Genomic DNA, 25,055 nt, shown 5'->3' on the forward strand with positions numbered 1-25,055 from the left:
CTAAACTCACATGCCAGTGTAATGTACGAACAGAGTGAAATGTGGATTTAGTTGGCTTCTCTGTGTGTGTTGTGGCTGTGGGCATCAGGATTGTAAAATTAGATTACAATGGCATGTTGGGTACGTGTGTGTGTGTGTGTGTGGGTGGTGGGTGTGTAGTGGGTGTGTGGGTGGGCGCTGCAGAAGGGAGGCATGGATAGGATCAGCTCTTATCTTGGCTGCCCAGTGCCACACGAGGTGTAACGCCACACCCACACTACCACACAGTGTGTTTGAACAGGCACACACAAACACACACACATACGCACACTATGAAATTGCTGTGCCATAGTTTGACTTGTATTATCCAGTTTTTACAGAGGATATGCAAATTAGATGAGACTACTGTGTAGGCCTAATATTAGCGCATGCAAAATAAATCGTAGAAATTCAGCTGAGAGCCTAATGCTTTCATTTTTAAAATAGCTTTTGATTGAACAATCATTTGATGCCAGCGGCCACTGAAATATAATGACAACTGTAATCTGGTAAATTAAACGGCAGTTTCTTTTTAATATGAAAAATCCCCTTAGTCAGCACTACTGTTCTCCAGGGTCGACTTCTTATGTCAAAATAAATTCTACATTTTGGCCTCTACGTTATCGTTTTCTCATTGAAAAGATGTATGGTTGTTTATTTTACAATTTTTGGACATACTCATTAGCGCATATGATGTAACTGCTTTGTGTTATGTTTTTCACTATGATGTGTGTATACAGTGTTTAGTACAAGATGGCTCTTAAACTGTTCCCTTGAACTAACCTTCACCCAACTATTTCACTAAAAGTATGCACAACCATCAAGGAAGTTTCAGTGAATTGCCTTTTAATAGGGGTGCAAGATATATCGACTCAATATCGTTATCGCAAGATATATCGACTCAATATCGTTATCGCAATATATCGAAAGTGTCGCAATAAGTATGCAATATTTAGTTTATTTTGTGGAGCGCTGCGTCCCGTCCGTTGACTGTGTGGCTTAGTTGTGTTTGATTTAGAGCTTGAAACGCTATAATGATCATGTTTCATTGGCCAGTTACCGTGCCACTTGCACATGTTAGTGCTCGTCAGCGCACGGGTCCACTACGTGACAAACCCTATGTAGCGTACCACGTGTGTGCATATTTCAATAGAGTGACCGTGTAAGTGAAGAAATAGATAGAGACAACGGAACGAATCAGAGAAGCGAAAGAAAAGTTGTGTCCTGTTCTCTTTATTTATTTTATACTGTCCAACCAGTAAAACATGTCCTGTTCTGTAGACATGGTCCTTATTTATTTGTTCATGTTGGACCAGTCCAGTATGACCGTCAGTTGAAATAAACCTTGTGTTGTAAGAAAACTTGTTTAATTTGTTATGAATCTATTTTGATGCGTTTTCCTTTTGCAATTTTACATATGTTTAAAAATAGCGTAATTAATATTGTAATCGCAATATTCATAATCAATATCGCAAAATATCACATTTTGTCAATATCGTGCAACCCTAGCCTTTACTTCTGTCCCATTTCACTTTACATTGTTCCCCTCTTGTCATTGCTGAACAAATCCACTGTCAATTCAATTATGTCAATTGTTTAATCCCTCTTTTACCTTAGACCCAGGCCATCTACTTTTCCCAGCGTTTTCCTATAAAATTGAGATAAATTGATTGTTTACACAAGATAAGAACAGCAAGAAAAGAGGCAGTAGAAATATAGATCAAATCAGAAAGAATGTAAAGCAGCACTTCAGTTTACATCCAAAGAAATCTGTGTGGACGGACTGACGGACAGCAGGGCTCAGCATCAAACAGAGGGGGGGAGAGAGAGAGAGAGAGATGAAAATGTGGGTAAGCTAAAGTGAATGAGACAGGCCCTAAAAAAGGATCGGCCATGGTGTTGCTGTCGGTCAGGGCCGGTTTATCTCCAGGCTAAGATCTCAGAGTGGCTCTAACATAGCTGGATCTCTGTCTGCACACACTGACATCCAGCGCTGTCTGTCTGTCTGTCTGTCTGTGTGTGTGTGTGTGTGTGTGTGTGTGTGTGTGTGTGTGTGTGTGTGTGTGTGTGTGTGTGTGTGTGTGTGTGTGTGTGTGTGTGTGTGTGTGTTTGTGTTTGTGTGTGTGTGTGTGTGTGTGTGTGAGCCGTTTATTTGTGAAATGTCGGCCACATTTGAATTGTTTTGTTAAAAGCTTTAAGTTGAGGTTGAGCCATTTGAGTAGTCACAGTTTTATGATGGATTGTTTCTGAAATGAATTTGTGTATGTTGGATTACAGAAATTTAACTTAATAATGGTTAATGAATGACTTATTTATTTATTGTAACCTTTTTCTACCTCTACTTGCGTTCATATGAATTACTATTGGATTATTATCCCTGCTATTAGTTACTGCAGACATGTTTTAATTTCAGCTGTGCTTCTGCTGCAGACGGTCTTTCTTTTATGCTGATATGTAGAGTTTATTTATACCACATGTATCTGCATCTGGAAGAGACAAGCCATCCTTTCTGAAAGTAGTCTTTGTCAAAATAATCTATGAAAATTTCTCTATTTTTCTCTTGGAAACTTTGACTAAAAAACACCCAGACATCTGCGGTTGTGGGTGCAGGTGCTCATTTGTATTAATGCGGCTGTTCGTTCTTTAGAGTGAGTAAGGGGCAGCATTTAAATATAATCTAGAAGAAAACATTTTGGCTACACTTACACACACACACACACACACACACACACACACACACACACACACACACACACACACACACACACACTCTGCAGGCCGGGTGTCTTGAATATTTTTTTTTAATGGTTTAGACTCTTATTAAAGATACTTATCAATTATAAAGATGATGATAATAGTTTATATTGTGGAAATGAGACATTTTTTAGTGAAAGTGAATGTGTGATGCGAGGTTTGATGTGTGTGTTGAAGTGTGAAGGTGTGTGCATCTAAAGACAAAAGTGTGTGTGTATGTGTAAGAGCCGGTGTCAGCCTCACCACGCCTGAGGTGAGCCCAATAACCGTGCCCTGGCCCACTGGAACGAAGTTTCACCGTCTTTAGTTCCGAATAGAGAAAGAATGTGACATAAAATGAAATGGTTTTCAACACTGTACGGTTTTTATGTGGAGATGCTGAACTGTGGTTTTGGGATTTCTGTGATTTATTTTTTTTTATTTTTTTTAACATTTAAAAAAAAAAAAAAAAATTCACTGCCAAAGGTGTCAGAATGAATGTGATGTTTTTTTTTTTTTATAGTAAAACATACAACCTCCAGTTTTCAGTAGCTGTAGCATGAAGGAAAGGGTAATAAACTGGAGACCAGAGGGTCCTTACTGTAGTTCTGTGGGTGGGGGGGGGGGTTAGCATAGGGAATCCCTGTCTTCTTCTTTAACCTTTATTTAACCAGGATATCCCATTGAGAGCAAGACTTTCTTTTCTAAGGAGACCTGCAGCAGACATTGTGCCCTGAAGCTACAGGATAAGACATCTAGACAAATACACGCACACATGAAAACACACTCATGTATGATTAAATAAAACTTCTAAGCCTCAACACCTTAATCCCGCATTGTATGGTCGGGCGGGCAGCGTAGTGTGGGACAAAAACAGTATTTTATATGTCATATTGTTAAGTGCCATACAATTTGGCCTGATTTATGCCACCTTTTCCCCATCTTTTTCACTCCCTTGTGCATTTTCACCCCCCGTCTTGTCCTTTTTGTAAGAAGATCTGAAGAGAATGACGGGAGGGAAGGGACTGAAACTAGCAGAGAAAAAAAATGTCAATTACAATTACCAATAATTATCATTATAATTAAGCAATCACTTAATAGGAAATCAAATTATTGTGGGGGGTGACAGTGGGACAGAGGGACATCCTGTGGGACTGTATTAATTTCTGTTCTTTTGTTTGGCCAGAGAACTTTCCCCTTATTGTCTTTCCTTGTTTTTTGGGCTGGGAGGGGTCGTCGAGAGGGCTTTATTAACTGGTAGCCTAGGGTGGTGATATTTTTTTGGGGTTGGAGGAGGGGAAGGGTTTGGAGGGATATGTATTAATATTAATAGGTTTTTTAGGATGAGGAAGAGGGTTGAGTGGGGCGTGTGAGGTGGGGGGAGCAAAGGCAGTCATGGATCCACAAAATCACCCTTTGCCTCGTTTTTCTCCCCTCTTTTCCTCTCCCCTCTTCTTCTGTGGGCATTACCACTAGCAGAGCTGTTATGGAATCATAAATTCAGTTTAACAGTCAACAGGATAAGAGGGAGAACCCAAAACACCCAATGCACACATTTAGGGTTAGTACACTTGCTCCGGTATGCAAAGGGTTGCCTAATAATAGCTGGGCAATGTTTTTCACAAGGTCCCCGGGTGGGTGTGTGTGTGTGTGTGTGTGTGTGTGTGTGTGTGTGTGTGTGTGTGTGTGTGTGTGTGTGTGTGTGTGTGTGTGTGTGTGTGTGTGTGTGTGTGTGTGAGAGAGTGTGAGATTCTTGGCAGTGTACCACATAGACACACAAGTGTGCCTGTTTAGCAGCTTCCTCTCCAGAGGCTTCTGGCAGTGTGTATGTGGCCATTCCAAGGCTTCTCCCCATGTCTCTTAATTAAGGCACTCGTCAGACAGAGACCAGCTGGGCCTGGTCTGGCCTAGCTGGCACTCACCATATTTAAGTCAATCTAGCCCTTCTCTCGTCTCTCTTTCTACTTCTCTCACTCACTTTCCCTTCATCTTTCCTCTTCTATCTTTGCTTTCCTTCCTTTGTTTTCTTTGTATTTGTATTCTGATTTTACCCACTGCTATGTGTTGTTTCATTAGTATATATTGATGATTGATTGATATATACGCTCTGTTTACATGTGTAAGCTTAACTGCTTGACCTTTCCATCACACGTGCCTTCAATAAAACACTAATTAGGAGTCCCATTAGGATCCAAATGCTTGCCAGTTAATAGGCCCTTAAATACCAGGATTTACTGTATGTGTTTGCTGGAACACGCTAAAGACTTAAGCAGTCGTCATGGGAGGCAAATGCTAACTCTTACCTCCAATTTCCACCAACATCGGTTCCGCTCCGGAACGGCGGCGGAGTCATTAGGTTTCCATCAAAGTCAATGTGTGTATTTTCACCGACTGTGGAACGGCTGCGGTCTGACTCGGTCCCAGCTCCGGCGGTCCGCAGCCCTGCGGAGCAGATACGCAGAGCTTCTATTTTTGCCGGACGCCGGAGAGCTCCGCAGCAATTCAGCACAGGGCAGATAGTGCGGGACAGGAAGTCGGGCACAGAAGCAAAATAAAACATTCAGTTAATTTTCAAAATAAAATACACCATGCTCACGGCGGATCGATCCGCAGCCGTTCCGCAGTTGGTGGAAATCTGCCGTTAACAGATGAAATGCAAGTATTTTTATTCTCTGATGGATGAAAGAACTGTACAAAAAAAGGCCCATATCTGCAAAATGTAATTAATTAATAAAAAAAAAAAATAGGATTGAGGCAGGTTCATAATTTTCAACCTATTCTTTACCTGCATTTTGGGGGGTCGGTGCATTGCTTGAAATCTAACTGAAAATGCTAAAATATAGCATGTTCAGAATATTTGACTGGCAGTATACGGTCATGCTTGTTGGATGCTGCTTCTTTGGCCACATCTGTTTTGAAAAAGCACACTCACAGCTGCACATTTGCTAAGCTGTAGCTTATGTCTGACACAATTGAATATTTCAGAAAAGAATACGCTGGTGTTATCAATGCGGTCATCAGCAGGAGTTCATTTATCGTTCATGATCTCTCAAATATTTTTAAAGCAAGCACAGGCGAAGGGTGTCTCGTAAATTCGACATCGGTGTGCATCCATACCCACGCTCCACCTTTCTTCCCCTAACCCTTCAGCTCCACCCCTCCACCCCTCCCTCCATCCCATCCATCCATCCTTCCATATAACAAGACCAAGCCCTGGTTACGTGGCTGTTGCTATGCTGGGTTTGCAGGGTCAGAATTCATGCCATAAGCTTCCCTGTGCTAATCCAGCTTGTATCTGGGATCTGTTTGAGAGGTCGCACAGCTGACAGTAAATGCTGTGTTCTCATTCTGCATTCCCTGTCTAAATGTGATAATTTATTATCAGTGGGGTAAATTTCCTTTGTTGGATAAACGGCCCAGCATTAGTATCACTGGTGTCCTTGCACATCTATGGTCCCTGGTTTATAAAATGATGTGTCTGTGAATGAAGTTTAAGTCTTTGCTCGTGCACGTGTTACTGCGTGCACACATGCCTCTGCATTAGCACACCCTGGCCGCCCCTTTATCCGGGGGATTATGGTTAAATGGAATGCTGAGATTCTGGCGGCGAGCAACCGATAAAGCCAAAGTCGGCGTAGGGAGAGAAAATTAATTATTGAGGATAAAATCAGAGCGAATGAGATAGTTACCAACTCGTCTGGGAGTTTAGTCATTGATATTTCGGCACAGGCTTCCAGACAACAAGCAGAGTTCGTCACACTATTAATGTGAGCCTTGTTTTGTGTGTCTGTGAAAGTGTGTGCATATACCTACGAGCAGGGCTTTGCAAACTTTGAAAGGTTTTGGGATCCTCAAATAGAAAAGCATTTGGGTTTTATGAAGTCTTTAGATACATTTAGATTTAGCTTTTTTTCCCCTGCAGATCAGGGTCTTCTACAGCTCCTGTTCTCCTCTTATACACTTTAATCCGATATTTGTTTTTCAAACATCTTGCATTACTTTAAACAATTTATTAACAATTTCAACCAGAATTTAATTGGGTTTTGACAAAGTTAGTGAAATAAATGTAAAAATCGGTTACTTAGTGTAAGAAGCACATTTATAATTTAATTTTATTCCAACTGGTTGAAATAATCCTACCGAAAATGCAGGATTGATCAAAGTTTTTTATTTGTGAATATTGAGTTACAACACATTGTCAGGAACACAAATAATTCTAGAAGTACTTTGATTGTTGTTCAGTTTTCTCACCTTTTTTAGCAGATTAAATGCTCTGTCTGAACTTTGCCTAGCCTTCAAGGATTCAGGTTTTGATGAATGAATTTGTTCTAAAATATTATTTGGTTAATAGAAAATCCTAAACCTACTGTACAAGAAGGTAAATATCCCAAATATGGTGGGGAAAAAAAAGAACTTGTTACATGAGAAAAAAAACTATCTCTTGTTGTTAGAGGATCTTTGTGAAATGTAGTGACGGGTCCATTGTTAAGAGGAGTTTACAGAAACAATATAAACAAATAGCAAAACTGTATCGGCACTGAATGAATGCTTTTTATACATGCAATTCATTTAAGAAATTATTTTTGTTTAGTGCCTAGTTACCACCAATATACCACCTTGATATGTGTGTCTTCATTTTTTGTCTTCTCTGGTTTTGCCTTTAAGTTCTTTGTGCTAAACTGTTGTGTGACTCCGTAGCAATGAGATGGCCAGAACAAACCTAAATGGATATAACAGTGTCTTGTAGACTTATCAACACTCTTCCAGTTTGGAGCTACTGTGCTTTTACAACACAAATAATGAAAACTAAACTACCAGACTGTTGTGCTGTTACAGCTCACTATTTTTGGGCCATAGAACGGAAACAATAAAAGTAATGAAGCCTGGAAAAGCGTTTTCATGATTTCAGGAGAGTCCTGAGTGGTCAGTGTTACAAATCAGCTGCAAACACATAAACGATTATGTGATGACATTACAGGACTTTCAGTATCTAGTAGACAGACGTATGCTGTGTGCTTGTATGGCTGTGTGTGCGTGCGTGCAGGTGAGTGCATTTTTCTCCTCTGAGTGCAGACTGATCAATAGTAATTGGGTTGAGTGTCTCAGGCCTGGTTCTCTCCTTTGTACTTTCGGCCTTTTGTAGGCTGACATAGGGCCGGGAGAGAATGAGGACAGGGGAGAGAAAGAAAGGGAAGAAAGAAGTGGGGAGACAGAGAGAAAATGGAGGATGTTTGCAAGTCGACGAGCATGACCAACTCCCTCAACCAAATCTCCGGATATTTATTCAGCATTAATCACTAATCTAAAAAAAATCTTTTCATTCACACTCTGTGTGTGTGTGTGTGTGTGTGTGTGTGTGTGTGTGTGTGTGTGTGTGTGTGTGTGTGTGTGTGTGTGTGTGTGTGTGTGTGTGTGTGTGATAAAACCGATAACTTATGTGTTAACAGGCCTCTCACCTCTTTCTCCTTCTTGCTTACAAACACAAGCATACGCCTAGAGTATCTCTCCATCCTTCTCCCTCGCTCTTCTGTCTCTTTTATGACTTCCATAAAAGCGGTGTGTGTTGAGTGAGGGCGGTGAGCTCCAGCGGTATTAGCAGGGAGGCATTAGGCATAAACTCTAAGGTATATTAAAGCAACGGCCCTGTTGTTAATATAAACACGCCAATTCAATTTAGCCTGCCCCACGGGGAATGGGATTTCAACAGCTACCGAGAGCAGCAGGAGGGAGGGGGAGTGGTGGGTAAGGTAAGACAAGAAGAGGAGGTGGGATGAAGGGATCTTGGGCAGAAGCAAGAAAAAGGAATAAAGGGGAAGAAGAGGGGGTGAGGAAAAAGGGAAAGAGAGGTCGGGCAAAGATCTGGAGATTGGCATATAGGAGTGGCATGATGGCTAGCTGCAGGAATTCATTATTGTTGTTGCATTAACTACCGTGACGTAAGAACCTGAGTGTTTGTCTGTGTGTACATGCATGTGTGCAGTGATAAGCACCATAGGCACACACACACACACACACACACACACACACACACACACACACACACACACACACACACACACACACACACTCTCACACTCTCTGGCAGGCAGAGGGGCTGCCAGTGTATGTGCAGCGTTGCACGCTTGGACAGAGCGTTACGTGGGAAACCCTACAGTTATATTATTCAATCCAAATTCAAATGGGCTTGTCAGGAAAGCTCCAGTTTTTATTACCTGTCAGAAAAACTAAAGGATGGACGGAGCAGAGGGAAGCAAATTAAACGACAGTAAATAAGACCCCTATCTCTCTCTACTCTCCCCCCTGCCATTCTGCTACATCTGACAGCATGTTTGGCTCTTTCTGTTTACCTTAACCAGGTTTTATCTGTCAATCAGATGCAGGACCTAATTATTTAGTTCATCACTGAATACAATCTCCAGCCAATATGGAATCAACTGAGCCAAGAACTGGATTTGATATCAAAGGAAAAGTCTGTCAAACATTTATTTAAATGGTTTTGATGCACCTTTGTCATCTATTAAAAAAAAAAAAAAAAGAAATCATGAAATTCAGGGAATGAAATCAGGGGGAGAGGGGAGAAGGAGGACCTAGGGGGAGATGGAGGGGTTTCTTAAGGATGAAGTCTGCATGTGGAGATGTGGGGGTGAAGTGTGGCGTTTCCTCCAATGACACACGCACACACACACACACGCACGCACGCACACACGCACACACCCTGAACGCCCGGAACAGCCTCCTCCCGTCTTGCCCTTTTCAGCCAGGCATAACCTCTGCCATCTGTCCACCCTCCTCTCCTCCTCCTCCTTCCTTTCACCCTCCACCTCCTCTGCTCTTCCTCTTCTTACTCCAGCCCCCCCAGACCTCCCTCTGTTCATTTAGGGTCTTATTTCCCCACCTTAACTCTCGATGGTATTCAGAGAGATGTGGAGAATTTAGTGTTTTCCTTGAGAGTCAGAGGGAGATGCACAGTGGTCAAAGTCAGATGTTTTTCAGTTGTCCAAAGCAAACCGAGACAGTGTGAAGGGTATGGCTGCTGGTTTCTCTTTACTCGCATTATATCATACATTTTTATTTTTATTGTCATTTAGAGAACTGAAAATTAAAGCTGAATGACTCAAAACCTTGACCTCCAGAGGTATTACTTACTGCATCCTTACTAGTAACGTCTAGTGGGTTGTTGGGTTTTAGACCTCCAGTAACATCAGCCTTTTTTCTGTATTTTAGCTTTGTAACATTTTCAAACCCACCACCTATTGCTTGCAATAGAAAATTGAAAATACTTAATTAATAACATATGACCTTTTGTGCTATATTGATCATACCGCCAGGTCTTTCATTCCTGCTCTTCTTTCTCCTCAACAATAATAATGCTTAATGTATTAATCTATAAGCCAAATGACAATATTGATGACCTATTTATTTTTAAGTTTTTTTATACCAATACTTTTGGAGTTTTTGACGGATGGTTTGATAAAATAATCAATTCAAAGACATACTTTTATCCCTGGTAGTTTAAGACAGGAATTTGTAATTATAATTTTTTATTTTATTTTAAGCTTTGTATGCCTTTTTCAGAGAGTCAGCAGTAATGAGATGAGAGGAAATGAGGGGGAGATAGATGGGGAATGACATGCAACAAAAGTCCCCTGCCAAACTCAAACTGGAGACGTTGCGGTTGATGGTGTTTGGTGGTGTTGGAGTTTAATCTGAAGATGAATAAATAACAAATTATGTTTAGTTGCCAGTGTTTCCTTTAGGATTTTATTTTAGCAGTGGGGGCAGGCTTGTCCGAACAACAACCCCCCAATTTTTTGAGGAACTATAGGGCACATAAAATCTAGGCTAAACTTAGAACGGACCCACCGCGGGGACGTTTTTGGTGGAGCCGTTCATTTAATAGTCGACTCGGAGGAAAGCGAACGTTTTGACAATAAACTACATTAACACAACAGTATGTGGAGTTAAACTGGATGGGCCCAATAACCTCTGAATAGTTCTACTTGTTGTTAAATTGCAATGTGAGCGGCAGCCACCTGGGGGGTGCATTATGTCGGCAGGATCATTCAAATGGCAACCGCAACAAAATTTATTTGTACAGCCCTATTTCTGATACATTGGTGGCGGAAATTTTGCTATGGTGGGCCGCCACTACAAAATCAACATAGAGGAAACACTGGTTGCAGCTCTAAATAAAAAATGTTTTTCTCTCTCTCCCAAATCTACTACCAACTTCCAACTTTGCCAGGTGAAAGGGACAGCTGGATGCATTTATAAACTGTATTTGAATGTAGCGATAAAAGAGCCATATTAGGAGCTCCTCTTCTAATCCTCTATTGTTCTTCGTCTGTCCCCTGTCCCACAGAGGGGCTGCTCTAATTAAAGACTAATAATTGTATTGTTTTATAAAGCCTATAGAGACAGAGATTCTGCTCTTCAATCATTTACTCTCTCCAATGTACCCTGCTCATCAAGGGCTATCTCGCTGGATGAAGTCTATAACCCTGTGTGTGTGTGGGTGTGGGTGTGCTACTGCTGCTGCTGCATACAGTAGGATGAGGAAGGAAAAAGCCAAATCTAAATTAAAACTTTAAAGCACCATTATTTAATTACCCCAAAGGCTGTGGATTTGAATTGTGTGTGTGTGCTGCTGTCCAGGATTATTTCAGTTTTTCAATTTGCCCTTTCTCCTCAGTGAGTGTGTGTGTTTGCGCATGGGCATTCATGTGTGTGTTTTAATGTGTGTGTGTGTGTGTGTGTGTGTGTGTGTGTGTGTGTGACCACAGTGTAACCCCTTATTGGTTGCCCCCTCCCTTAGCCCCGCTTTTACCTCCACACACACCCACATGCATGCACGCATGCTGAAGCGCCGGCAGATAAAAAGGCATTATGGTAAATTCCACTTAATGACAAATTTTTAATTTAGGGAACAGGGCCTCGTGAATGGAGCTTAATTACTGGGGCCAAAGATCCCTCGGAAAAATAACCCCCTTGACGTACCCAACCTGCCCGATAATGGAGCGCTTCGCAAAATGCCTCAGATTAACCTACGCCGTTTATCTCCTCTCTCTCCCCTTTCTCTCGCTGTATAATAACAAAAATAACTATCATGAAAATTCTATCTGCCTCCCAGCCCCCATCACCCCACTTCCCTCTCCTGTTCTTCCGCCCTCCCGCCCACTGCTTGGCTCACTCCCGCAGGAGGATATTCATCAAAATGAAATTGAGGTTGCAACTCACTGGTTTTATTAAAATATATTTGCCCCCTCTGTGCTGGTGTATTAGTGTGTTTCCCAGCAGAAGACAAAAGGGGCACCCTGAATAATTTGGTCAGTTTTATCAGCATTATTTGATGTGCTTGCGCACGCTAGTGTGACTTTAACCTAAAAATACAATCACTTGTTGACTATTACGCTGCCACTGTACTGTGGAGACTGACCTTCCCTACCAGTGGACATATTGAATGAAACATATGTTGCCACTGATACAACAGTAAAATCTTTGTTGTCATGTGTCTTAATTCACATTTGAAAGGGTTAAACTTTAAATAAGGGATGCAACCGATTATTTTCATTATTGTTTGGCCTATAAAATTTTAATTTCCTAACGCCCACGATTATGTTATCAAATTGCTTGTTTTGTTCAACCAACACTCACAACTCCAAAGATATTCACTTTAATATCACACAAGACAAAGAAAACCAGAAAATCCTTACAATTTACAAGCCTGAACAAGCTAATCGTTTCAGTTCTACTTTGAATTATAATGTATTTGTCATCTTGGATTATATAAATCCAAGAAAGGAATTTTCAGAATATATTATTTTTGTGGATCCAGATAATATCTAAGAAGAGTGTATTAGTGCTAGTATTAGTGCTGGGCAGTATGACCAAAATTCTAAAAGTATACCTATTTTTTAATATTCTGGCAGTTTCACAGTATATCACAGTATTTTCTTTCTTTTGCCTGGCTGGGCCTTTTATATAGGTTTATAATGGCTTATTCTACAGTCAGGAGTACATAGAATATAAAATACAGAACCTTTAACCAAAGTAATTTTCCTTTGTCGTTTTTTTTTATTTATTTTTTTATCCTGTTAATACCTTTCCCACTGTGTGTTCATGTACTTTCCCCTTAAAAACATAATACTGCTTGTGTAGTCACATGACTCCGCCCGTCCAGTCTGCAGCATGGAAGCAAGATGGTGGAGAGCTCAAACACAGAGTCAACTGAGCAACAGGAGCAACTTGTACAAAAGAAAACAGTGTCCATCGTTTGGACACATTTTGGCTTCAGCAAAGACGACACCGAAGTAGTAAGTTTAGCCGACAAAAGGTGTCTGTTAGGCGGTTACTGGTCACAGTGTGAAGGTCCTGACAGCGGCTGTTGCAGTTAAGTTTAGTCGACAAAATAAGAACACCAAAGCGACTTATTAGGATTAGAAAAAAGATTGTGGTTTGGGTTAAATCACTGGTCTCCTTAAGTAGTAGGCCTACTCCCGGGACATAAACATCCGTTTCTTGGGTGAAAGTCTTGCTCTTTACTTTTGACATGGCAATATTTAAAAAATGATTTTTCTTGCAAGATATGCTGGTTATTTTCTACTTTTGACATGGCAATATTTAAAATAATTAATTTTGTTTGCACTTTTTTTAGGAAACTTTTTCACTTTTTAAGCAATTTTAAGCAATGTATGCTTTAATTTCAATAGTTCGAAATATTCAATTAATAACCATAAATAGTTCATCTCTGTGTGTTTCCTTCAATAATTTTAAAATCACAAAGATAAGATATGCACTCTTTCATTAGAAAAAACATATTCCACCTTTAATAGTTGAGCATTTTTACATTACAAACCCTGTTGACTAGGAGGACAACTAAAATAATAATAATCGTTATACAATTAATCGTGATTTAGATTTTAGGTCATATCATCCAGCCCTATATTGAACCTGTGACTCAACTTAAAGTCTGAGTCACTGATGTACTGTAATCTGATACTGAGTTATCATTTGATCAGTATGACCAAAAGACAAATCTCAAGATCTTGTACTCCACCTTTGCTGGAGAAGCACTTAAGTAGAGAACATACATGTTGAATAAAATGTAATTAAAAGTGAGACCGTGTTTTATTGTCCTGTGTTGTCTCATAGGCACAAACCATCCAAGCATGTTTAGGGTAATTAAATTGTCAAATTTCGATTCAGTCTCTTTTTAAAATCTAGACGCATGATTGGTGAGAGTAGCAGAACTGGTCATGAGTCAGGACAGTGTGTTTTAATAAGAGCCAATGTGATTATCAACAGTTAGATGGAGATAAATTTTGCGTTTTAATTGAAAATCTCCACTAAATAGAAAGCTAACGGATATTAAAAAGACACAATGACTACCTGTGAAACCCACAGACATGCATTGGCTCGGTTTTAAATAACTTGAACATGGTTCCCCTGTAGTCGCGTGCATGCACACGAACACACACACACACACACTTACTTTTTTTGGCCTTCTTTGGTCCCTGTTGTTGTGTACCCTGATTGGACCATGTGGTTGCCATGCGGTTGCCAGGCCGCGCCCCTGCTGTGTGGTAATTGGTGTCTGTGGTATTGCCGCGTGGCGACGGTGCTTTGACTGACAGGTTTGGCCACCTGCCCTGACCTGGCTGCCAACATGGTGTGGAAGGGGGCGATGAGGAAGGGAGGAGGTAGCACGGGCTGGCAGGGGGTGAATACTTAACTTGTCATGGGGGAATGGATAATCCGAGACGGGCTGAGATGAAATGTGTGATGGCCGAACACGAGGCCAATTCAACAGGGACCAGGGTGAAGGCATCTGCTCGCATTTCGCTTTTTCACCAAGCTACAGTGGCAAAATCACTGATCACAAAATGTCTTTTCAGATCTCCCGTTATATATATATATATATATATATATATATATATATATATATATATATATATATATATATATATATATACACGCGCCAGTCTGTTATGTCAAGGTTATGTTCAGAAAAGCATCTTGAACTGCAATCGAGGTAGACTTCCAGCATCATGCAACAGCTTGGCCAGAAAGGACAGGGCAGAGTTCTTCTACCCAACCAATCTGGCTCGGCCTGGGTATAGCTCAGATTATTATTGAATGTAATTTTTTGAGCTCTTTGTCTATCTGACTTATGCTGGTCGAGGTTCAATACCAACATCGGTACTTGTTCCTTACGTTCTGTGGTGTTACATTTTTGCGTGTGATTTAATGTCCTCTGTCTCGTAATATCAAATAAAACAACCTAAAAACTAAAATTTCGTCCTTTGGTGCCACGGTTGCAAAAACAGACGCAATGTCCAGTGGTAACAGGGAAAGAGACAGGTCAGCCAATGTGTTGCATTAGCCTGGTGAGCAGAGATGGGAGTAAGTCACACATGGGCAAGTCTCAAGTCTTAACCTTCAAGTCACAAGCAAGTCTCAAGTCTTAACCTTCAAGTCTCAAGCAAGTCCAAGTCATTTTTTGTGACAATCAAGCAAGTCAAGTCAAGAGTATAGCTTTGGTCAAGCAAGTCACAAGTCAAGTCATACCAAAGTTTCCATTTTTAAACAAGCTAAAGACAGTGATTATGAACTGCTGGAGTTTTATTTGCATGTTTTACTCAATATTCAAAAGACATTGCGTCCACATACATCTGAAGAGTTTAAATTAACACAGATAAAAAAGCACAGCCTAAAACTGATATTAGGCCAACAATAAATCAACATTGTTCAATATGCCTCAAACATGACATCAAATCATGAAATTCCTTCAAACAATTCAAGTATAATGGTTCCTAAGTCAAATAATATTCTTCAAACATGCCTCACTTTTATGAGACAGAAACACATCATTTAACCTTTCCTTCTCTTAAAGAACAAAACATATTCTTTAAGAGTAGCTGAATCCCACCACCTTTGCTTATCACATGGAATGGAAAGTATATGTTGATATTTGTCAATGTATTTGTGAGTGAATGTGTGCGTGTTTGAGAAAGAGTGAGTGAAAAGTTATTAATATTGGTGAGTGAATGTGTGTGAGTGCAGTGTGTTGTATTTGTGCCTAGCTTTATTCACATACTTATGTCTGCATGTGTGTGTTTATGAGAGAGAGAGAGAGAGAGAGAGAGAGAGGTTTGTGTTGTGTGTGTGCGCCTAGTTTTACTCTTACCGCCACCTTGGACAAAGAGGGGAGGGTGTGCTTATTCATGGCCAAAAACTGAAGGGAGTTCTGTCCATCACAAACGTCCAAATAGTGGTTCAGCTGAATATGGGGACTGGAACCCGAATCTCTCCCGATTTGAAGTGTCTGATGAAATTCGACGTCGGAAATTTTTGTAGTGCAGACCTTGCAAACTGCCGTTGTTTTTTTTCTTTGCCTGGTCAGATGTATAATCCTTATAGCCAAACTTTATTATTTTCTGTGCAGAGGGACATAGGCGCCGATTTATGTTTTCCCCCGTGGGAAACAGTGTTTGCATTTCAGAACCTTAGGAAATGGACAGCGGCCGACACTAACACACATGCCATAATAAAGCCGTAAAGTAGGCCTAGCCTATAGGCTGTCTTTCAACTCAGGACAGCGCCACTTCTCACAAATACAGATAGGATTGGAGATGAAAAGTTTAACTGGCACGTAACCGCGATCAGCTTCGTGGGAAATTAAGAATCAATGCCACCGACATAGCCAATCACACTATGACAGACTCTCCACAACTGAGGTGTTTAATTTTAGATTAATGTAAAAATGAACTGGCAGTCTGGCACACGTGGGTGGTCAGTATTTTTCGTGGGTGCTCGAGCACGGTATCAGCGCCCATGAGAGGGATCCATGACGTTAAGTTACTAGCCATAGCCAGTGTTGTTTACTGACGGTCTACCGCCGCGCGCCGCGTCATCATATCAACGGTTCCTGCGCGTGCAACAGCACTAAAATCGTAAAGTTAACTCCTCCTCAATATCAGAGGGGGAAAAAATATATCAAGTCATTTCAAGTCATTTGACTCAAGTCTAAGTCAAGTCTCAAGTCATGAATATCAAGTCAAAGTCAAGTCGAGTCTTTTATGAATGTTAATCAAGCAAGTCTCAAGTCCTAAAATTTGCAACTCGAGTCAAGTCATGTGACTCGAGTCCCCCATGTCTGCTGGTGAGACAACATGAGTAATGGATGAACTAAAGTAAAGAAATAGGCTGGGGTCGGGTTTTAGACTCACATTTGTCAGTACCAGATGGGTTAAGTTGGTTCAGGTCTTAAATATGCAGGTACGGGCCAGGTTCTGGTCCCTGGTTTCGACCTGTTTTCTCCATATTCTTGACTAAATATTATAACCAAAGTTAAAAAGTTTGCAAATTCAACATCCTTAGATTTTATTTACCATAAGTAACATAAACTCATCTTATCTGCTACCTCAAGACTGTGATGGTGTGGTTGAATCAGATTTGATTGACATCATATTCTGATTCTTATGTTGTTTAACTTGCCCACTTCAAGCCACTTAGATGAGCACAGACAAAATGGCACAGACAGAAATCTCTGTTAAAATTAAACAAAACTTTAATAACTTTTGCAGAAAATGTGTTTTTGAAGGATCACACTGCTCATAGTAAGAAGCTAATGTAGAAAATAGGTTTTCAGGGCCTTTTAAACAGTTCATGTCAGTATCTTTAAGTTGTGTCTTGTAATTGAAGCAAATCTTTGCCACAGCTTGAGAATGATTTTACTTTTTACTCTCTCTCACCCTGTATCTAACAGAGAGATCAGTGAAGATGGGCAAAGAAAGAGCATGAAATGCAACCAAATGAAATCTGCAGCTTTAATCTATAATAGGCCTGTGCAGCTATTGATCTATTCCCAGCATGACACATATCTACACACAGACAGTGTCTCTCGTTTTTGTTCTGCATATCAATTAATCTTTGCTACCTAATTTCATCCACTCCATTACTGTCCTCCACCATTATTCCCACAGACACTCACATTCCTCTACCTGGATGTTCTTTGCTGTCCGGTGGGCTTGATATTCAGCTGGCTTCTCTTTTGTTGTGTTGTAATGTGCTCCATGGCCCATACCCATGCATTTTCACCCCTCCTCTCTCTTCCTCTCACTGTTCTTGTTCATCTCACTTGTTCTCCTGCTCTTTGCTATTGTGTTTTACACCCTCGGCCAGACTTTTCTGTCACACAAAAGAGCGCAGAAAAGCTACGGGTTTGTGTGCGTCTGACTTAGCCAACCTTTTGGTGTGTTTAACCTCGCAGAGGGCAAGGCTGTAGGGCAAGGGTGATGTCACAAAGGAAGCATTTTTTTGTGTGTGCACATACACACCGACACACACACAGCCTGCACACTCCCGCCCACCCTCACCATTGTCATGTATAGTGTTGCTAATCCGGCCTGTCGCCTCAGTATCAAACATATCCTCCATTTGGGGGGGGAAAGGTCTCTCCCGTTTTGTGTGTGTGTGTGTGTGTGTGTGTGTGTGTGTGTGTGTGTGTGTGTGTGTGTGTGTGTGCGTGTGCGTGTGCGTGTGTCTTAAATGGGCCCGGTCAACAGCGTGGTACAATAGGCGGGCTGGCTTGGAATGCCTGTTTAAGTGTCGGGATAGGGGCACGGCAGGCCAGTCCAAGGCTTTGATGTTGCTTGGACACAGGGGAGAACAGCTTGTAGATCACACACACACACATTGTAGGAAACTGGTTAATGGTTACAGTTGAGGGTGGTTGTCAGGAGAGACAGTCACATTGAAGACTGGGTGTGTCTTGACGTTCTAATTCTTGTCCCTGGTTTATCAGACTTAAACCACCCTGCCTGGACCTTGTCCTGAGAGAAGGATGCTGCTTGTGGTTTACTTATATTCCCTTCGCGTGTGTGTGTGTGTGTGTGTGTGTGTGTGTGTGTGTGTGTGTGTGTGTGTGTGTGTGTGTGTGTGTGTGTGTGTGTGTGTGTGTGTGTGTCACCCCAGGAGAGCAGGGTGTTCATGGTTCATTAGCCACACGTACACTTCTTTTCTGTTCTCACTGGTAGAAGGGACCGATTCAAATCATTCACACACATGTACAAGCACTCTCTCACACACACACACACAAACACTATATATAAGTGACAGCCTAAGCTGATTTTACTGTTTTGTTCTGTTCTGCCAGCTCTGATGAACTGGCACACAGCCTCCTCCCCTCTCCTCCTCATCTTCTAGTAATCAGGGTACCTATGAGACAGACAGGTAGCATCTGTCGCCTTCTCTCCCCTGATCTCTCCCTCCCTTTCTTTTCGCTTTTCTGTCTCCCCCTCTTCCAAGCCATTGTGTCGAATTTCCCTCAACGACAGAGTGATGTGATAATGTACGAGTTGTCCCAGAGAAGAATATTCAGTGGAACCAGCGGAACTCGCTGTTCTGTTGAGACACGTTTTCTCAAATTTCTTTCCAGTGATTGTTTGATTGAATACATGTGGAGATGTTTAAAGACTCTGACGTCCTTGTTTTTTTCTCAGACCCCTACTGAGGCATCACATACATTTCTCATTTTGGGATCATTGGACTTTTAAAGATGGCTTCGCCATTAGATCGGTTAAAAATTGAATAGTGGCAGCCGACATGGCAGAAGCCTTTCTCTCGTGTCCGTTCAGCTGCTCGGTGAAGCTGCTGCCATCTGCTTATTCAGCTCCAGACTCCTTCAGATCAGTTGGGCCACGATGAAGCTAGCAGCTCTGATGGTTTGGTCTTGAGCAGGGCCTCAAGGTAGATTAGCATATTCTCACCCAGTATACAGACAACAGTCCCCTACCCTCCGTTCTTTTCCTCCAACATCTCCCATGTGTTTGATTCCTCGTCCGTGACAAAGAGCTTCAACCTTTATCCGTGTGTGTATGTGTTGGTGAGATGGGGGGCCCTTAGATTAAGGGAAAGCTTCCTGCTCTTTATTTGGGGAGTCCCCATGGGAGACGCTTTGAGAATGACTTTCGTTGAGTCACTAACGCCTAAAACACACACACACACACACACACACACACACACACACACACACACACACACACACACACACACACACACACTCGGACTGGTGGTGGTGGTTGTGCTGGTTGTTGTCTAACAACAACTACGCGTGCACGGACACTTTCACAAACACACACACGTCACACAGAAGCCCCCTAGTCTGTTCACAGTAGGTGAGCGCTGCAGTGGTTTCTCATTCACTTCTCTATACTAAACTAACCAAAACTAATTTCCCTAGAATATTACTCTAGTGTGACTGTCAGAAACAACACGACAATATACGTGCATATTGCTAGTAGATGGTAAACTGTGCACTGACTTTTAGCTGATAACATGCTAAATTTAAGGAATTTGCTTTTTCAAGCAAAAATGCCAAACATTTTCCTGTTTCAGCCCCTCCATTGTGAGGATTTTCTATTTTGACATTTATAACAACTAAGGAGGTCATTGGCAGATTAATCAATAATGAAAATAATAGTTAGTTGGAGCCGTAAGCTGAAGCACAACAAATAAATGCTTTTATTTTTTGATAATGCTTCCTTGTTGCCCCTTTTTAAAAATGTGTGGGGGCCTTTTTTAAACTGCTTTTTTCTTGTAGCTGTTTGGTCTCAGGTTAGTCACTAAACATTGCTTTGCTTTTGAAATTAAGTAAGTAAAGTACTGACTTTGTCACCACCTAGTCCTTTTGAGAACCAGAAAAAAAAAACGTGACCTCTATATGAGTCCAACTCAGTTTTAATGGAACAACTTCAAAATTAGAGTCTCATGAAAGCATCATCAATTCAAGTCTTGGTGGACTATTTATTACCTTTGGCAGTGTAGGTACAGATGTTTCTTTGGAAATACTTGACGTAAATTCTGTGTTGGGGAACATTTTCCTTTCAGAGATGACAGAGGAGCCCGTCTTAAAAAGTGGATATACATTGTGATTGATAGCTTGTACACTGTGTATGGTCACTGGTGTGTGTATCTCCAAAATATATATGTTTCGGGAACTGCCTTGGTTCAAGCTAGTCCACCATGAATTATATTTAAAGGTTTCCATCTGTCCAAATTAATCAAACCAGTGCTCGAATGATGTAAAGTAAAAATCATCCAATAAGAGTCACAAGCTTTTGCTATGATGAGGATGATGTGAAGTTGTTTGCAAGATTGTGTGTTTGTGTGTGTGTGTGTGTGTGTGTGTGTGTTCGTTCAGGTGAAGGTCGTGGCAGAAAGAAGCCCCATCCAAACGGCAGCCATTTTAATTTGTTTGACGGGGGAAGAGAGGTGATAACCTCCCTCTGCAGTCACACACCCGGGGAGGAGAGGCGGGAATAGGGAGGTAGAAAACAAGGAGAGGGAGAGAGAGCGAAAGCAAAAGAAGGAGGGCTGAGCAGAATTGCGATAAGGTGCCGGATGGAAAGAGTTAAAAAAAAAAAAAAGAGAGAGAGAGAGGTGGAAAGGCGACTGTAATATTTGATTATGACTCAAGGCTGTATGTTTGTCCAAAGGCTAAAGACTGTCAACCAGCTAATTGTGGGGGTCGATGAGTGGGTGTGTCTGTATGTGTTTGTGGAAGCATGCAAGTCTGTGTGGGTCATTGCTATCAGCACATAATTTATGCTGAGTACACGTGTCTTTGTGTTTGTGTGTGTGTGTGTGTGTGTGTGTGTGTGTGTGTGTGTTTGTGTGTATGTTACGATTTCTGGATGTCAGTTACAGTTCTGTGGGCCTGAGGAGAGCACAGTGGTCTCCCTCAGGGCACTGTTAGTGCCACTCTCATACAGATGTGCTGGGCTGTGTGTGTGTGTGTGTGTGTGTGCGGCGTGCGTGCGTGTCCTTCTCTTTTTGAAACCAAACTTTCTTCTCAGGGTTTAGAGTTTTTAATAGGGTTGGATATTTTCTGGAATGTATCAGCTCTGGTTCTTACTGAATCCTTCGAATTCTTGTCATATTGTTTCAGTAGGAAAAGAACAGTTGAAAGCAAAAAACACCTTTTATTTTCCGTAGATTTATGCTGCCATAAACCGCAATTTGTAACAAATAATTTTGTAACAAATCCTTGGTTCTTGTGAATGCCTAGTCTTAGTATCTAACTGTAATTTTCTATAATTTTAAAATCTTCCCATTTTGTTTTGTTCATGTTTTTATTGTATTTTCATGTGGTTGGCTTAAGATTTCCTTCTCAAGAAAGCTGCATTTTTAAAAAAAAACATAAAAACTAGTAGAAAAATAACATCATAATGTTTGCTTTTAAGACTGCGATCAAAATGTCATACTAGGTACAGTACAGGCCAAAAGTTTGGACACACCTTCTCATTCAATGTGTTTCTTTATTTTCATGACTATTTACATTGTAGATTCTCACTGAAGGCATCAAAACTATGAATGAACACATATGGAATTATGTACTTAACAAAAAAGTGTGAAATAACTGAAAACATGTCTTGTACTTTGGATTCCTCAAAGTAGCCACCCTTTGCTTTTTTGATATCTCTGCAAACCCTTGGTGTTCTCTCAATGAGCTTCATGAGGTAGTCACCTGAAATGGTTTTCACTTCACAGGTGTGCTTTGTCAGGGTTAATTAGTGGAATTTTTTTCCCTTATTAATAAAAAAGCAAAGGGTGGCTACTTTGAAGAATCTAAAATATAAGACATGTTTTCAGTTATTTCACACTTTTTTGTTAAGTACATAATTCCATATGTGTTCATTCATAGTTATGATGCCTTCAGTGAGAATCTACAATGTAAATAGTCATGAAAATGAAAAGGAAACGCATTGAATGAGAAGGTGTGTCCAAACTTTTGGCCTGTACTGTACATTAAAGCAAAAATTCTGCATGAATGAGTATATACAATTGAAAATAAGATCCTAAACTTTAGCAATTAAATAAAAAAATTTTGTCCTGCCAGATGTTGAAGAAGAAGTGGGCGGCTGGTTGGTTTCTTCCAAGGACAAGGAGGTAGGTGGACATGAGTAGCTTTACAGAATGTAGTACATATCCTTACATTCAACCCCTCATTTACACTCACTTACATTGAACAGTCTCTTCTTCTTCTGAGGTCTTTTTACAAAATGGTTTCTTCTTGTGGTCTTAATGGTAGTGATTTTCTGTAAAGCGGGAAGTAAGGAGGGATGTGTTAAGTCAAAACATTTTTTTTTTTTTGCAATTGTGCACAGTTCAAATGTTTGGTTAATTATGACTGGTTATGATATAAGGATATAATCCTGATATAAGCAATGTGTAAGAAGTAATGTGTGATTCCTAAAAAGTATATTTTGCTGTCAGAAGGTATGGTACACTTTTATCTCACTGCTTGAACTTATTAATGATTGACAGTTTTTTGTTTGTACAAAAAAAACAAGTAAATGATGCATCAACTATGTGTTTCAGGCTCGGATCTATAACAAAGACAAGGGTGCTAGGATAACGGTGTCAAACAGATACTATACTAACAAGAACGTCCAGTGTAGAAACTGCAACAAGAACGGACATCTCTCCAAGAACTGCCCTGAGCCCAAAGTCAGTTCCACTCAGTGCACAGTAGCATGTACAACTTATACACACTGATGAGTACAAGTACCTAAAACTGTGTGTGTGTGTGTGTGTGTGTGTGTGTGTGTGTGTGTGTGTGTGTGTGTGTGTGTAGAAGTTGCCGCCCTGCTTCCTTTGTGGAAACCCAGGTCACCTGGTCAGTGGATGTCCCAATAAGCACTGCAACAACTGCGGCTTGCCTGGGCACCTCTTCAATTCCTGCCGCGAGAGAGTGTACTGGCGCAAACAGTGCGAACGCTGCAGCATGACGGGGCACTTCTCTGAAGTGAGTATAGCATCCTATTTTATTAGGTCACATTTGAGTCTAATGCAGGCATTTAGGAATAAAGCCAAACTTACCTTCACCACATGACCAAATATATATTGACATCTACCTATATGTGATTGTTGACCATCTCATTTCACAACCCATGGGCATTAATCTGCTGCTGCAACAGCCTGAACTCTTTTGGGAAGACTATGATGACTATGATGTTGGTGCCTAGCTGAAGACATTTGCTCACTTCAGCCACAAGAACCGCAGTGGGTTCAGGCTCTGGTGTTGGGTGATATGGCCAGTTCATCCCAAAGATGTTGGATGGGGTTGTAGTCAGTGCTCTGTGCAGATCGGTCAAATTAATCAACACCAAGAAAAACGTTTTTATGGACCTCAGTTGGTGCACAGAAGCATTGTCATGTTTAGACAGGAAAGGGACTTATCCTCTGTGTTAACCCTCTGTGTGTGTGTGTGTGTGTGTTTGTGCGCGCGCCTTTCAAATATCTCGAACCATTCATCCGATCTATGTTACACTTGGCGGGTGTATTTCTGGTTACCTAATGACGCAGTATCTCAGTTTTGGTGCAGTTTCAACACTCTCTCATAACGGGCCTGATGGGTGGCGCATGGTGCACCGTCATGAGTCCATGAGGCAAATGTCTGTGATTACTTCACAATTTAATTGTGTCTGCAACGTAACAAGTAAGCTTTCTTGTCAGGTCAATGTAGTAGTACAATGTTTTCCTCTGAAGTAGAAGTACACAGTAAGTCAGTCGTATACAGTGTGGTTGCACAGTAAGTGCTTTGGGGTCCTTCTGTGAGTGATTTTGGGGGACAATGGTTCTGGAGAAAGCTACAAGCAGCAATACCACAGGCCAAGCAATCGTCCCGGGCACTGTACTAGTAGTAAAAGGAAGGGAATGAAGTATTTCAGGAGGAAGAAAGTTTTGAACTCAATCAGCTTCATGCTACTGTTTGAGCGAGCACAGCCAGCGTGGGCAGGGGGCTTCGGCTTTTAGTAAGAACAAAGAACAATTAGTGCTGAATGTAAACATGATGAAGCACCAACCACAGAAATACTGTATACTGTATGTACTTTTATTTCCTCTCCATTGCCCCCTCTTTTCTCCCCCCTTTCCTTCTCTTTCCTTCTTTTTCTTACCTCTCTCCCCCACTTTTTCTCTCAGAAATAATGAGTGACCAGGGGTCAGAGCACGCTGCTGTTCACATTAATTGATACACTTCAGCAATTACAGCTTAGTTATGTCTCTACCATGCCGCATATTCCAGCTGTGTGTGTGTGTGTGTGTGTGTGTGTGTGTGTGTGTTTTTGTGTGTGTGTGTGTGTTGGCACTGAAGGGTGAATCTAATGACCATCAATGACAATTATCCCACTGCAACGTTCATTACCTTGCCCATTTACACTAATGCCATAGAATGGCATGTGAGAGATTGCCTGTGTTTTCCCCACCTCACTCTCTCTCGCTCTTCGCCAGTCAGTCAT

General features: G+C 41.2%; 1 protein-coding gene across 1 annotated transcript in view; it reads left to right on the forward strand.

Annotated features, from left to right (window-relative positions):
- The window catches only part of zcchc7 (zinc finger, CCHC domain containing 7), a 54,751-nt gene that overhangs the window by 9,510 nt on the left and 20,186 nt on the right, over positions 1–25,055 (forward strand). Inside the window, exons 4-6 of the mRNA XM_039798154.1 lie at positions 22,652–22,701; positions 23,134–23,262; positions 23,390–23,560. Coding sequence (XP_039654088.1) covers positions 22,652–22,701; positions 23,134–23,262; positions 23,390–23,560 — 350 coding nt within the window. The remainder of the gene's footprint in view (positions 1–22,651; positions 22,702–23,133; positions 23,263–23,389; positions 23,561–25,055) is intronic.

The sequence above is a fragment of the Perca fluviatilis genome, chromosome 1 (genome assembly GCF_010015445.1).
Source record: "Perca fluviatilis chromosome 1, GENO_Pfluv_1.0, whole genome shotgun sequence".
NCBI lineage: Eukaryota > Metazoa > Chordata > Actinopteri > Perciformes > Percidae > Perca > Perca fluviatilis.